Source organism: Semicossyphus pulcher, unplaced genomic scaffold, assembly GCF_022749685.1.
Source record: "Semicossyphus pulcher isolate SPU_LCO1_2020_fin unplaced genomic scaffold, fSemPul1.0.p SCAF_1, whole genome shotgun sequence".
NCBI classification, from domain to species: domain Eukaryota; kingdom Metazoa; phylum Chordata; class Actinopteri; order Labriformes; family Labridae; genus Semicossyphus; species Semicossyphus pulcher.
The window spans coordinates 31,886,462-31,901,762 of NW_027211603.1; the positions used below are offsets into that span (position 1 = coordinate 31,886,462).

The 15,301-nt window shown below is 41.2% G+C and overlaps 1 protein-coding gene across 1 annotated transcript in view; it reads left to right on the forward strand.

Annotated features, from left to right (window-relative positions):
• The window catches only part of LOC138589795 (neural-cadherin), a 334,506-nt gene that overhangs the window by 97,962 nt on the left and 221,243 nt on the right, over positions 1-15,301 (forward strand). The window contains exon 5 of the mRNA XM_069660252.1: positions 6,690-6,801. Coding sequence (XP_069516353.1) covers positions 6,690-6,801 — 112 coding nt within the window. The remainder of the gene's footprint in view (positions 1-6,689; positions 6,802-15,301) is intronic.

Below are 15,301 nucleotides of genomic sequence, written 5' to 3' on the forward strand. Positions count from 1 at the left end.
TGAGCATTGTCTCCAGTCAAACCTAAATAGACTTGTCTGTCTGGTCCGACTGCTCTGGAATTCCCCTTGACTTCCTTGTGTTGTCAGGAAGTGAGAGAGAACAGTGGCTGACCGCTGCAGGCAGCGATGCATCTGCTCTGGTTTCCATCATTATTCTGGCCTCAGGCTAAAACATGTCCTGCTGAACCATCTGTCCTCGCCTGCTCCGCTCTGGGCCTCGGTGGACTACAGAGCACCAAGAGCCTCTTTATGGAAAGAGAGAGGGGGATAGAGGAAAGTGGAAGGATTACAGAAGAATATGTAGATCTGAGGTAACGAGAGATGTAATGAAAGCTGATAAATTAGCAGGTAGATGATTTGTACCTTTGTCTGCCCACGATCATGCCTTGTTTCAGCTGTATGTCTGCCTCAGGCCTGGAGCCTGGTAAAAGCTTTTTGAACCTCAGTCCCCTCAGCTCTGAAGTCCCACACCTTCTAGTCAATGTAACCACATGCCACCCAACCCTTGTGTGTGTTGACTACTGATCATACTGCATGTGATGCACCAATATTTGATTTGGGTCACTTAATGGCACTTTAGAAAGAAGTTGACTTAAAAAGAGTGAAACTGTTAAATAAATAGGGGTTTCTTGTACTTCTGGCTCCAACCTTTTCCTGGCAAATGCTGAGTGTTCAGTGTTTTCACTCAGTGTTGGAAAATTGAGTTGTGTAGTGTAATCTTGTTGACAGAGTAAACCTTTTATAAATGTTCTGAGCTTTATATTGGCTTTAAAGCCTCTATACTTGACCTCTGATACTGTAATACTACTCAGGAAGAAGCAGTCATTCCATCAGGTTGGAACAACAGAGAGCATAATGGAGGGCTGAATAGCTACACCAAAGCTAAGTGGTTTATCGATGTTGTTTATGGAGACAATGCATAATACACACTTCACATTAGATGCTTTAATATTTATTCTACTGTTTTACTAAAAAAGTTACTTAAAGCCTTTTTAAGGTTCAGCTACATAAAAACCAAATGTACTTTTTGCTATCTGGATTCAATTTAAACTCTTTTGAAAGCACGAATTGAAGGAACTGGTATTTTTTTGTGTTAAACATGGTGAAAACTAGCCGATTTCAAAGGTGAAATTGAATCATAAATTAACTTCAGTTCAAAAGTAATTACAGTAAGAGACTTGAACAGTGTCTTCAAACTGAAGTAGCTCATACACGGATCAGCCATAACATTATGACCACCTACCTAATATTGTGTAGGACCCCCTTCTGCCGCTAAAAGAGCCCTGATCCGTCGATGCATGGACTTCACTAGACTTCTGAAATACCGCTTCCATGAAGGGGTGTTCTTGGTCTGCAACACTGTTTAGGTAGGTGGTGCGTGTCAAGTAACAAGTAACACCCACATGAATGGCAGGACCCAAGGTTTCCCAGCAGAACATTGCCCAAAGCATCACACTGCCTCCGCCTGCTTGCATTTTTCCCATAGTGCATCCTGGGACCATGTCTTCCCCAGATGTAAAAGAAAACGTCTTTCATCAGACCAGGCCACCTTCTTCCATTGCTCTGTAGTCCAGTTCTCATGTGCACATGCCCATTGTAGGCGCTTTCAGCGGTGGACAAGGGTCAGCATGGGCATCCTGACCTGTCTGCAGCCCCATACCCAACACACTGCTATGCTCAGTGTGTTTCTATCAGAACCAGCATTAACTTTTTCAGCAGTTTGAGCTGTAGTAGCTGGAATCTGACCACACGGGCCAGCCTTCTCTCCTCACATGCATCAGTGAGCCTTGATCCTGTCGAAGGTTCATCGCTTTTCCTTCCTTGGACCACTTTTGGTCCTGACCACTGCAGACCAGGAACATCCCACAAGAGCTACAGTTTTGGAGATGCTCTGACCAAGCCGTCTAGGACTTCAAGGACAAACTTGCTGTGTAACATATCCCACCCACTGCCAGAGGCCATTGTAACAAGATAATCAATGTTACCTGCTAGTGGTCATAAGTGGCTATAATGTTATGGCTGATCGGTGTAAAATGCAAGTGAAACAGAAAAACAGTCGAATAAACAGTGAGCCCTGACTTACTCTAATGTTTACCCCATTACAGCACATGCTGACAGCAACAGAACATGTTATTGATGGACTAGATAAGAATGTGGTGTACACCCTTTCATACAAGAAAAAACTGTGAAAAGGGATATAATATAACACTGAAATATTGGCATGTCTGATATACTAAACCAAAAATTGTAAGTGAAAAACACTTGATGAAGTGTGCTTGCTTCATGCATCTGATTGCAAATTTCTACTCTCGAAAAAAGGACCAAGCCTGAGGGTTTAAAACCAGCTTCTAAACGCAATCTTGGTTGATACAGGCGGTATTTTGCAGGATCGTTTTCACAGTGTATTTCACTTCTGTTTTCAGCTGTATTGCTGCAACGTTTGAACAGCAAATCTCTGATTTTTATTTGTCTTTCCGTAACGCAACTGGCTTCATGCCTAAAAACTAAGGTACCCCCTGCAGTTCTCAAGCAAAGTAACGCTGCACCTCAATCCCGGAGATGTATCCTTTAAGGTTAGGTTTAATAAAAGGAAACTGCATGCTCATTACTGCAAAGCAGTTCCTTTAATCCCTCAGTGACTTGGAAAACAAACCTCCACTGGATAAAATAAACAGTTGGGCTGTGGGTCCCTTATAGAGCATCTGTAGGAGTGGTTTGTGTGTGTTTGTGTGTGTGTCTCATGAATTGTAAGTCACTCTTGCGCAGAAAACATACAACAGTCAGCATCTTCCATCAGAGCATTCACATGGAAGCAGAAAACACTGAAAACGCAGCTAAAATGGCAAAAAGCTGCTGTGCACACACTGCAGAAAACGCATTCAAAGAGAGTTGAGGCATATGTTTTCACAGACCGCTTAAGGCTAAAGAGGGGAAATAAAGCAAAACTAAATGTTTCTTTGTAGGGGACAGTGTACGCTTCACTAACCAGGCACATGGTTTTCTGATAGAAACATGTTCTCACAGTATTTTCACAAGCCTGCCCAAAAACAACAGACAAACAGTAATTACACACAGTTCACTCAATATGTCAGGAGAGTCCATTTTTTCCCACTTTAGAGATGACGGTCTGCCTCGTTCTGAGGCTTTGACTTTTTCAAAATGGTAATTGATTTTCCTCTTATTATCACAGCTCTGTCCATTCATTGCACATGCAAGTATTTGCTTCTGGAAAATGTAAAGAAAGTTGTGAAATTTATGTTATGAATTTACTAAAGTGGCATCATTAGGAATGCAGCAGATTTCCTCAGACACGTTCAGACCAATGACTGTATATATAGATGGACAATGCGTCTCCTTCTGCTCTCATTGTACAAAAGTGATGCCAAAATAGGCCCTGCGATAGGTGCTGGCATCTTGCGATGGTGACGTCATTTGGAGCCAGAGACTGCGCAGTAGAGATCGGCAGGTGAAGCGGCCGTAGCCACTTCCGCTAACTAAAATGCACACTTAACTTGCCGAAAAAAAAGCAACGATCCCGCACGCCGGTGTGTTTAACAGGAGAACAGCTTCTTTATGAACTTCAACTTCAATGACTGTTGTGATTGTTTTAGTGACATTTCCTCTCGCTGTTTGTCCTCCACTCTGCTAATCCTGAGCCGTATTTGTCAACAGAGCTGTCAATCATCCTTTTTAAAGCATCGAATAACTAATTAAAACTAAACTTGTCAGAAAAATGAACACTTGGGCATAAATCAGCAAGAACTAACTATAATGACAGAAACCATGTTTGAGAAAAATGTATTTGGCGTGCATTTTGATTTTATAGTCTGACTCATGTCCCATCCGTTAACATGGAGGAGGCGGGCTTTATGACCTGGTTTTCAGGACTTGTGGCTCGGTTTGTACTCGAGCACTGATAACTTGGACTCTGACTCACTCATTGACAGCATTCGGACTCAGAAAATGGAGAGGAGGACTCTGACCTTTTTATTGATAAGAAATGTAATTTACTCAGTTTCGAGCGAGAGCTGGCATGTGTTCACTTGCAAGCGTGTTCACTCACCGTCTTGTTCCTGCCAGGATGTCTAGAGAGGCGCCACGTATTGTGCGTTTTGCTTTTGGGTGTGTTGTGGTGATTACAATCATGTCACTGTGGATTGGGCTAACGGGGTCTTAAAAATTTAAATTTGGTTAATAGCGGGTGGGTTGCAGGTATTTTTAAGTTTATTAGACACCTGCAGTGATCACACCGCAGCAGAAACGAGAAGTGCGTCTCCCTGGTGTGGTGCGCATTTACGCACGACACACAGCGCTGTTATTTAATTGATAATTTAACTCTCAATACACGCAGACATAATCAGTCAGTATCCAATTATAATTAAATGAAAAGTGTTTTCTACACATCCAAAAGGTCCCACAGTCTGTGGAGGTTACAGGGAAATAGTTTGGAGTGGAACAGCGGTCCTCCTTACAAATCCTGAGCTCCTTCAGAGCCGTTTTATTTTAGAAGTTTATTCAGGTCTCTCTGGGGTTTCCTCTGTTCTGTCAATTTCTAGGAGTTTAAAACAGACATTTAAGCAGCAAAACTAAAAACGCTTCTCTAATCTTTTAAAGTCAATAGTTGAAGAAGAAATTCATACATCAATACAACACAATGAAGAAATCACCCGGAAAGCTGCACTGCTTAACATAATTGCAGTGCAACATTATGATAATTTATTGATCATTTGGCTCATTGTTTTAAAAATATCACACCCTCTAAGACCTGGGTACAGTATAAACATGAAGACTCACAGATAATAGAGAGTTAAAGCTCAGCTTAGTAGCATTTAACATAATTAAACCTTGAGGACGCAGACTCAAACTCAGATAATGGGGCCTCGACTCGGACTCGACTCGTATCAGGAATCATGCCCCTGAATGACTCATTACTTATCATAAATGGTTCATGTTAATCCTGTAAACATCACCTCAGGAAGTGTCCTATAGTGGAGGAAAAACACCAACATTAATTTGTTTTCCAAAGAACACAGTAGAAATAATATTAGTGTTGAAACTTGTGTCTCCTTTCTGTGTGGAGGCTGATTTCTTTCTGCTTTTCAGAAATGCGTCTCAGTGTTTCAAAATGGCGAACGAGGTGGTGTGTTTGTGTGGACCGGAGTCACTGAGCATGTCTTTAATTTGCAGGTAGTTTCCAAGTTTCTCCCTCCAGGAGTGATAGCTCATCGGCACCATTAGTTACCTAACCAGCCTGAGACCTGCCTGCAGCTGCCTCAGGAGTGTGTGTGTATGTGTGTGCGTGTGTGTGTGTGTGTGTGTGTGTTTGAGCTCATCTTGCTTTATTACGGCTGACTTCCCCTCTCTTCTCATTCAATCTTGCTTTCCCTCAGACTTGTACACACACACGCTGCACGTTCATATATCTTGCCCAGCCCTCGCCATTTCCTGTCATACTGGCACATAGACTGTGTCAATGTGCCACACAAACACACACACATACACACGAGCAAACAAAGATTAACAGTCACTGGCAAACACACATAAATCACTTCAGGGCGATGACATTGTCCGATTTTTTTTTGTTGTTCATTGCGTCGCAGCTGATCTTTGCTGAAGGATTAACTGATATTACAGAACTTCATCTTACCTACTGGGACTTAATACCAGTGGTATTTACACACCACGCACAGTGTGTGTGGCTGTGTGTGATCTTTTGTCTGTAGACTGCTGTGTTCATATGGAAGAGCGGCACTGGGGCTGGGGGGGTCAGTGAGGCCCTCCTGCCAACGCATGTCTGTATTTATTCCTCCTGAAAGCTGCGAGCAGGCAGTCAACATCTGGTGGAAGATGCTGTGTTTGCCTTCATGTCCCTAATGAACTGAGCAGCATTACAGGGGCTCACGCACATACACGCACCTACATGCTCACACCATACAAATTCATCTTTGCACACTGATCCAGTCTCATTTGTTAGCTCAGGGCTTCTGGAAAACTGCACCACATTGCATTCTGTGCTGATCTACTGAAGGGAGCGCAGTGCCGACTCTGCAGCAGCTCCCTCACTGAGGAGCGGTAAATAAACCACAGGGATCAGGATCAGGGCACGCTTTTGGAATATGTTGGGCAAAGGCCTGCTTTTGGTTAGGGACAGGGTTAATTTGGGTTACTCTCAGATGAAAAGCACTCTGGTCCCAAAGAAAACCAATTCCAGACGGTGCCTGAAGAAGTAATCCCAGATTTTAAATTTCATAACTCCAACCCAGTGTGACTTTTAATCTCCAGCTTTTCCACTTGTGATTGCCTGGGCAGTTTTTAGCACATGTGGATACAACAACAGTGTTACTGAAACGTGTATGAGATCAGAAATGCAGACCCTCTGCAGTTTTATCTATTTCTATCTAAGTGAAATGCTCCATGTGTTTTATGCATGTATATTTGTACCAGGTTTAGAGTATGCAGCAGAAAGGTACACAAGGCTTTGCAGACGAAGCAAATTGAATGACTTCAAACCATTGCGACTGTTGATTTTATGTATAACATTCTTACTGCACTGGAATTGAGGACTAGATATATCAGGAATGTGAGTGTTTCTCATGCCACATTTAATTAAAAATGTGTGATGAAGGTTAGACTTCATGTCACTTAATCACTGAGTCATCTCCTCCTCTCCCTCTTTCATTGTCTCTCAGGTGCGAGTTGTGATCATCGATGAAAACGACTGCGTGCCGGAGTTTCTACAGTCCATTTACAGCAAAGACGGGGTACCGGAGACTGTCACAACAGCAACATCCCTCCTGCAAGGTAAGACATTTTTTCCCCAGTCAAAACTCCCCTGTCATAGTTAAACTCCCATTAGTTTGTCCCGGATAAAACCACTGCAATGCTCTTCTCTAATGAAAAACTCCCATGCAACGTTGAAAAAGTTCTAATTAAGATTGTCTTTACACAGGCCTGATAAACACAACAGAGAATAAATCATCATGTTATTGAGGGGAAAATGATGCAGTAGTGTGTGTTTTTGCCAGTCTTGGTTGAACCAATATCAACAGTTATATTTTCTCTCTATATAAAAGGTGTTGACTCCATCAAAAACAGTACATATCTCACCTTACAGGTCTCTCCAAGTAAAGCTGAAGCAGCTCAGTGGGCTTGTGTGCGCCTGTGTGGGCTCTGTGATATGTAAATGGGTGAGAAGCCCTGCTGTAGTGGCTCTCAGAACAAAATAAAAGTGCCTGAGCTTTTTTTAACATTCATGTGTTTTGACTGGTCAGGAAACGGAGTAGGTACTTGTCTGCACTGGCAGCCGTGAAATCACCGGCACTCCCATCAGTGGAGCTGCTCCAGCCTCTCCTTCTCTGTAACGACCCAATTTCCACCCGGGGACTGCTTAAGTTTCATCTTATTTGAGGAAATGGTAATGGTGACTGTGGTGGGTTTGACTTATCACAATGTGATCTGTCACAGTGCGACTTAAAGTCTGTGAAGCCAAGCCTTTTTTAAGGTTCTGACAGACTGCCAACAAAAGTTACAGCAAAGGATGTCAGTTTTCTTTTCCTCTACACCTTCTGCAAGTGCCATTATATTAAAAATACATGCAATATCTAAAAAAAGGTACTTATTCATCCAAATCACATGACTAAAACTGTATTTTCTTTACAAAGCAGCTAAAGAGCTCTCTATTACATTTAAAGCATCCATTTGTTTTGAACAAACAGGTTTACTTCCCGCAGGCTTACTACAGAAACAGCAACTGAGCTGCAGGTATTGAACAGAACAAAATGCAGGGAAATAAAAGGCTGAATGCAGTACTTAAATTATTAATGGCTGCATTTTGACACTTATGACACCTCGTTGGTCGCGCTCATGATCTCCAGCTTCAGGCAGAAAACGTTTGGGTTGTATTCATATTACAAAGCTTTGTTGCTTTCTCTCTTTTGTCCTTTCTCTTGATTATATATGTTGTGACCATTGAAGTTACCCTCATCACCGTAATTATCACCATTATTCAAATACAGGTAATTTAATAAAGTTTGAAAGTAGAAGCTCAAAGTAAAGACCAACGGTAATCAAGTAACAGATAAACACTGCAAAGGACAATAAATAAGAATATTGACAATGATAAAGTAGAATTATGATAATGAATATATTCGTCACATGTACACCTTTCACTTTTTGAAAGATAAATAATTACTAATAACTAGTTATCTTGAGCTCGTTTCCCATCATGCACCTGTTGGACATTGAAGTTGTAATCTCAAAGATGTCAGTTTCGTTCTCGTTGGGGGCACCTATGACGATAAATGGTAATTGCTAGCGATGCACCGATCACGATTTTAGGGCTGATACTGATTACAGATTTTTTAATAGTGAGATCTGCCGATCACCGATCTGATCACAGATTTAAATGCATTTGTTCAACCTCTCTAAGAATATAAAAATCATAACACACAGAGAGAAATGTATTTATTATGATCTTAATTGTTCTGAACACTGCAGTTATCAACTTCAATGGCTAATAAACACTAAGTGTGTTGCACATATGTAGACATAATGCAAATAAACAAATATATAGGCTGAAACCTGCAGGCTCTGCAATCATATTAAACAGTAAATATGGCTCTCCGTATCAACTGTGTCCACAAGAGACAGTTCTGAAACACTTAGCCTAACAATGTTAAAGATAACAATTGCAAAAGAAGATTTAATAATAAAACCCAAAGTTTAAAAACGCGAGAAAGGAGAAGTATTCTGTGCTTATCAGTTAAAGAACGACTAGTTTTAAGAACAAATGAACCTAATCTCTTCAAACAGTTAAACAAAAAGCAATATTCAATCAGGCCTGTGTCGAAACATGGTCGACCTTCAACAGCAAACAAGGAACTTTTACAACTTTAACAACAGGCTCACGTGTGTATCATGCCTGCAGTGTGTGATCTCATCTAATTATACTTCCGTCAATGACGGATTTATTTTAATGATGGAAAAATATTAAGCCTTTCTTCGGTTTGATGAAAACTGAGTTTCTAGTGTGTTAAATGGACTGCTGTCTTTGGAGCGCGTCAGTGTCTGTGATCACTGTGGGTCACAAAGCGGTAACGCTGCACCACTGGAGCAGGAGGCGCGCATGCTGTGGGATTTCCTCCTGGTAAAGTGAGTGCTTGCAACCGTTGAGTTCTTGACTTCTAAACTTGGCTGAAGTGGCGCTGGTAATTCCAACAGAGCGTAAGTTCAGCCTCAGAACTTGAGACGTTTTCTGCCCGAGGCAAAGACGCAAAACCAAATGACAATCGCCTCTCAAGCAATCTCCCCTGATTACACACAAGCAAATGTTTTATTTGCCTTCGCTGTCACTGTGGAAAAAAATAATGAATCTGCTTGGTGGTGCGCAGAAGTTGCTTTTAATTTTTATGTCACGCAATCAGCCGGAGTGATCCGCACTTTGAAAGGTGATCGGCTGATTAGCGATCCCCTAATTAGAGTAGTATTGGCCGATTTGTATTGCCGTCCAATCGATCAGTGCATCCCTAGTAATTGCACCAGCACACTTCCAGATATCCAGACAGTGTTGCATGTGTGACGTCCACGGTTGGCTCCGGTTGTAACTCTTGATTTTCCTCGCTGGCGGTCGCTTTCCTTTTTAGACTGTTTGCCTTCATCCGAGCTTCCAATTTGTTTCTTGTTGTATCTGTAGTCATCGGTCTTTTCTTTGTTTGTTCAGCCATAGTAGATTACTGTTTACTCGCAACACTTGCAGAGACTGGAAAAGCAGCTGCTTAGCTCCGCCTACCCTCTCTGGCAGACCAACCACTGCTGGCTGAAGGAAAACATGTCACTAACTGGGCACCGCTTGTGACACCCAGTCTTTAATTCTGCAAATGCAAAGGCTTTCATCAGTGGGCTCAATCACCATTTTGTTACCTCATTCAGCGATAGATAGAGACTTAACAGACATTTATTTAAATGAAAATCTTTGAGATTGTTACTTTAATAATGGGTGAAATGGGATGCATGCAAGTAATTTACAGAACAAACAGTGTCACACTAAATTATACAACCACTAAGATATGTAGATAATAAGATGCTTTATTGATCTCGCACTGGGGGGAAATTGACTTGTTACAGCTGCAGCTCAAAGTAAAGTACAGGGGTAATCAAGTGATAGATAAACAATGCCTAGGACAATTATGAACAATAACAAAATAGAATTATAATTATATGTAGACCTTTCACTTTCGACAAGATAAATAATTACTCACAGCTAGTTATCTGTTGAGATCATTTCCCATCCTGCTCTTGTTGGACATTAACAAGAAGAAAAACAATGGAGCAGAAGCTGCTTTTGGCCACAGCTGTCCTTGTGTGTGCAGTGGTTTGTCTGTGTTGTTTGAAGCGGTAACGATAAGAAGAAGTCGAGGTCAAAACTTTTGCCGTATAAAAAACAATATTAGTGAGGAGGTCACTATAGGACAGTCAAACATGCTGTGAACCACATGGCTTATGAGGCAGAGTTGTATAATGTCTAACCAAGTCATTTATTATTCTCAGCTTCTTTTCACGAAGACGCAGTTCAAAAGGAACAAATTTAAATTGGAAAAAGATCAAATCAGCAGATTAGCACAAGTAAGGAAAATACATCCATTTAATTTTTTCTTGAACCTAATATTAATCTTCTTTTTGCCCATTACATAGTATTTTAAATGTTTATTTTTGCTCACAGGAATGTTCTTTGCTTTGCCAATATAGTACTGGGGAGAGTGAAAGGAGAGAGGGGAGAAGAGTGCTTTGTGATACAATGTGTAACAGTCTGCAGCAGGTTCAGTAAGTTCACCCAAAACATGCTGTATAGGAATCAAGTGCAGAAAACAATCACTGCCAGCTGAAACATTTAGCAGAGAGCACTCACCAGGCCCACAACAAGCACACAGTGAAAAGCTATGGGCCGCAGCATGATGAATACTACATCCATTCAATACAAACACACAAACAATTCAATTAGCCCAATGTAAGAGCCGTTCAGTCTAACACGGCTACTAGATCAAGGCGAGAGCAGCAAGTTCTAACCATTACCTCTGACCATCTGATACACTTTTAAATAAAGATTTAAGGAACAAACAGATGGAAAATATATTCTCTGTTCTGTACGTGAAGCACTTTAGGCTGAATATTTGCATGAAAGATGCTACATAAATAAAGTCGAGTTGAGTGATAAGAGGATTATTTAAACACGTGAAAACTGTTAACCAAGGGGACAATGCCTTGTTTTTAATTAAGTCAGAGTGCCGTGTTGACACAATATGACAGAAGTCAGTGGGACTTTTAGTAAACATGAGGAGACTGTTTAATCTGCTGTCATAGTTAAAGATCTACAGGATCAGGTAGATACATGAAAACATACACTCTAAGTTCATGAATGTACATTACATGCCATTAGTATCTCAAGGAAGTGGATATGGTGATAAGATGGCAGACTATGGCCCCGATCAGACAGAGTGTTTTGCAGGCTGTAAAACGTGAGGCGCACAGCACTGCCTTTTCTGTTGAAGCCTATGGTTAAAAAAAGAGCCGCTCGCTCCTTTTTTTTTTACTGTTGTTAAGGCAACCACCGAATCATTAGCTGTCATTAACCTAACCGTCAGGTGCTCAGAGTGTTTCTCCAAAAACACGAGGCCCACGGAGCAGAAAAAGGTGAGGTACTCAGCAACGCAAAAGCAGTGCGCAAAAAGCATCCCTCTCATTGAAAACAACTACAAAGCCAACTGCTAAAAGTGTTCTGTCTGATCTGGACCTAAGACTGTACAGTTGCGTATGTGGCTCTTTGACATTGTGCTCAGGCACAGACACATTGGTGCTGTGAGCTCAATCTCAGAATCCATCAGCTATGGTCAGACATAGATTTAGCCTCTGAGGCACAGCCAGTAATTCAGGATTTTGAGTATGGCCAGTGGATATCTGGGTAACTATTTCTGGGTCAAGACTTATTCTTCTTGTTGCCTGACTGGCATCAGGAGGCGGAATGAATTAGATTTAGATTAGATAACTAGATTGTTCTCATTGGACAAAGCGTTACTATCCATCTCTTTGCTGATCTTGTCCTGTACAGGTGAAAGTAGTGTTTTCTGATAAAAAATCTCATCCTGCCTCCTTCTTAGGTGAAACGCATCACTCACCATGAGTTTTTGCCATGGGAGAAGAAAAGGCTGTTTTGGCAGCGTGCTGCTTATTGCTTTGTCTAACACCGACCGAGTGGCAGCAGTCACAGGCATTAAGAATGATATAAATAGTAAATCTTCTCACTGATGGTCTTGTTTGCTTTTTGTAAGTCATATAGAGATATTCAGATTAATTCCAGTTTGTTTCATAACCAGCAAAAAGCTCCTCAAAGGGGCGTTAAACACGGAGTACAGCTGAGGCTGATGGGAATGTCATTTGTTTTCAGTTATTTGGTCTTAAAGCACAGAATTCGACTCAGTGTAACTTTTGTTGTGATGGTAGCACTAGATGAAAAGAGTCACTGAAGTTTGACTTCATGCTGCGGAGACCAACATTGTCTGTATAAAACTTTAATGGAAAAGCATCCTGTAGTTGTGCTGCTACTGACCGACTGACCGTCCCTAGAGCCACACCATTAGTTTGGCTACAAGCACAGCAGTCTACAGGCCATTTAATGGATACATTGTTTGTGAATAATTAAGGATCACTCTACTGAGTGTTGGCTGAATAATTATTATGACAACAGCACTAACAAAGGAAATGTTAGCAAATGCTAGTGAGTGATTGAGGGAGAAAGTGTATGTGTGAGTGAGGGAGTTAGGTGCATGGTGTAGGAGGCACAGCAGGCACTCGGCTTGCTGCCGTCAACAGGTGCAACAAGGGAGGCGAGAAGTTTCACCCTGCTGGGCTGCAGTGTGTGTGTGTGTGTGTGTGTGTGTGTCCCTGCGATGTAAGTGTTAGCAGGTTTGGTTTGGGAGAGGATTCTCTGTACTTACGGGAGTATATTTGGTAACAAAATAGATAAAATGATCTTTTCGTGTTTTATGAATAGACTCTTCCTGATATCTGAAACATTATATGCATCCAACACCATTCCAGAGTTTTCAATTTTCAGATTTGAACACAGGCAATTAGTTTTTGGGCTTGATGAGGTGGAAAATTACTCACGCAAGTTGCACCTTGCCAAAAACACCTCTGTTTTTCTCATTAAATTTCAGAAGCTGCACCTGAAACCGCACAGCCCAGCCTCCTGAAATATAATCATGTTATTTTCTCCCTTACTTGATTAAACAGGTTAAACTGCACAGTATTAAATTAAATGAGCAGGGAGAAATAGGCGTCCAGCATCACTCTGCTAAATCATGTGCTAGTAATCCCATAATCAGCTCCATCGTGAGAGTGGACAAATGTGTTTCGCCAAGTTGGAAAAAAAAATATTCCAAGCAAGCCAATTATCTGGTTTTCTGTAGAGATCTGAGGCTCCTGCAGTTTCTGTCTTCAGTACAGAATTACTACTATGCCAGAAATACATGGGAGGCGCAGCCAGAAATGTTCTGTGCCCCCCATGTGGAGATGCCAGCACAACAATGCTGATTCAAGATTACAGAGAGACTTCCTGATAAATACATCCTCAAACGGTGCTCTGAAGAGTACAAATCTCTACTTAGTAAATTAAATATTGACTCACATATGACATGTGTTTGGCGACCACATGGGATGGGACTTTGGGCAGACACTAGCACTGCAGTTCATTTTCTACCCGTCATCATTGGATGAGAGGTTATTCATCACTATAAAGCAGCAAAACAGCCACATTTCAGCTGCTGTTCAGAGAAATGTCACTCCTTGTAACCAGGACTGTAGAGCAGGGTAAACAAACGTAAATTCACTTTATCCAACTCTCCAGGCTGGCATAAATCTCAATAAGAGAAATTACGGACACCATATTGAATAAGTGAAAAATGTGTTGCCAATTCTGGCCAAAAAAATGCCATTTCCACACCTGATTTGATGCAGTTTTCAGTGTTGTATTGCAATTTCTCACTCTTAAAATGAGCCCAATATGACTTAGAACATGTAGAAATGCTATTTTTGGAGCTGTAAACTAATGCATATGTCTGTTTATTGATTCAACATCCTGCATACAGTGTCTTTTGGGGATTTTAAGCTTATCAACCATCAGCTGACAAACCTTTGGCTGAAAAATAGTATTTTAAAGAGTTTAAAGCCTCTTTGCCCGTCTCTATCCTGCATCTCTCTAACCCATTTCGGCCCATCCAGTCGAGGCAGATGTCTGCCTGGTTCTGCTCGAGCTTTCTGCCTGTTAAAAGGAAGATTTCCTTGCCGCTGTTGCCAATCTCTAAAAAATATAACAAAGAGAACAGTCTAGACCTGCTCCTGTTGTAGTAAGTGTTCATCACATGCATCACATGACTCGACACACACTCTTGAGAAAACTTAATTTGATTGATTTAAAGTAATATAAGCTTGAGTAACCTTATTTAATGATTCTGTGATATGCGTAACGCTACAAACATCATGCACAAGCCAGGCCACTATGTTCAAGTGGTTTCCAAACGAAGGCAAAATACAAAAGAACCAGTGCTGATGGACGGAGCTTTACTTGAATAAATTGTAGAGGGAATATTTTCTTTTTGGTTGACTGTTATACTCTTGTGTTTTGTGATGTTGACATACATACTGTGACATTTTGTCAGTCTGCACCTTTTTCATTAAATAACTTTGAGTGGTTAACAAATGCGATTTGTCATTAAGGAGGTGGTGGGTCCTGAGGCTAGACCAGCTGAGAACCACTGTATCAAAGTTTCCCCAAGGCTTTTTGCCAATAAAGAAGTACAGTTTGTTATCTGAAGAGTTTGTGTGTGCAGGCTTGTGTATGTATTTATTCAGGTGCATGGTTGTTTCGGTGTGTTTTTATATAACTATGTGTACCTGAGCCAAATGCAATGTAAGGTGAATTGGAGAATTGAGAGTTTGACGGTGAAATGACTTGTTAGCGGAAAATATGCTTATTCAAATCCCTTGTGGTCTTTTCAGTTTTAGCAAGGCAATCAATTTAAGGCCGAGCGAGTCCTGGCTGCATGGATTCCCAATGTGTGATTTAAAAACACAAATGGTTGCAAAATGACAATCCTTTCAATGCATGCCGTGCAAGTAACACTTTACTCCCCTGTGTTATAGAATTGAACATTTTAGACAGTTGCAGCATCACTTCCTTTCCAGTTTTCACATAGCATGAAAAGTGAATATGTATCCTGATCCCATGTTGAGATCCATTTACTCAAATACA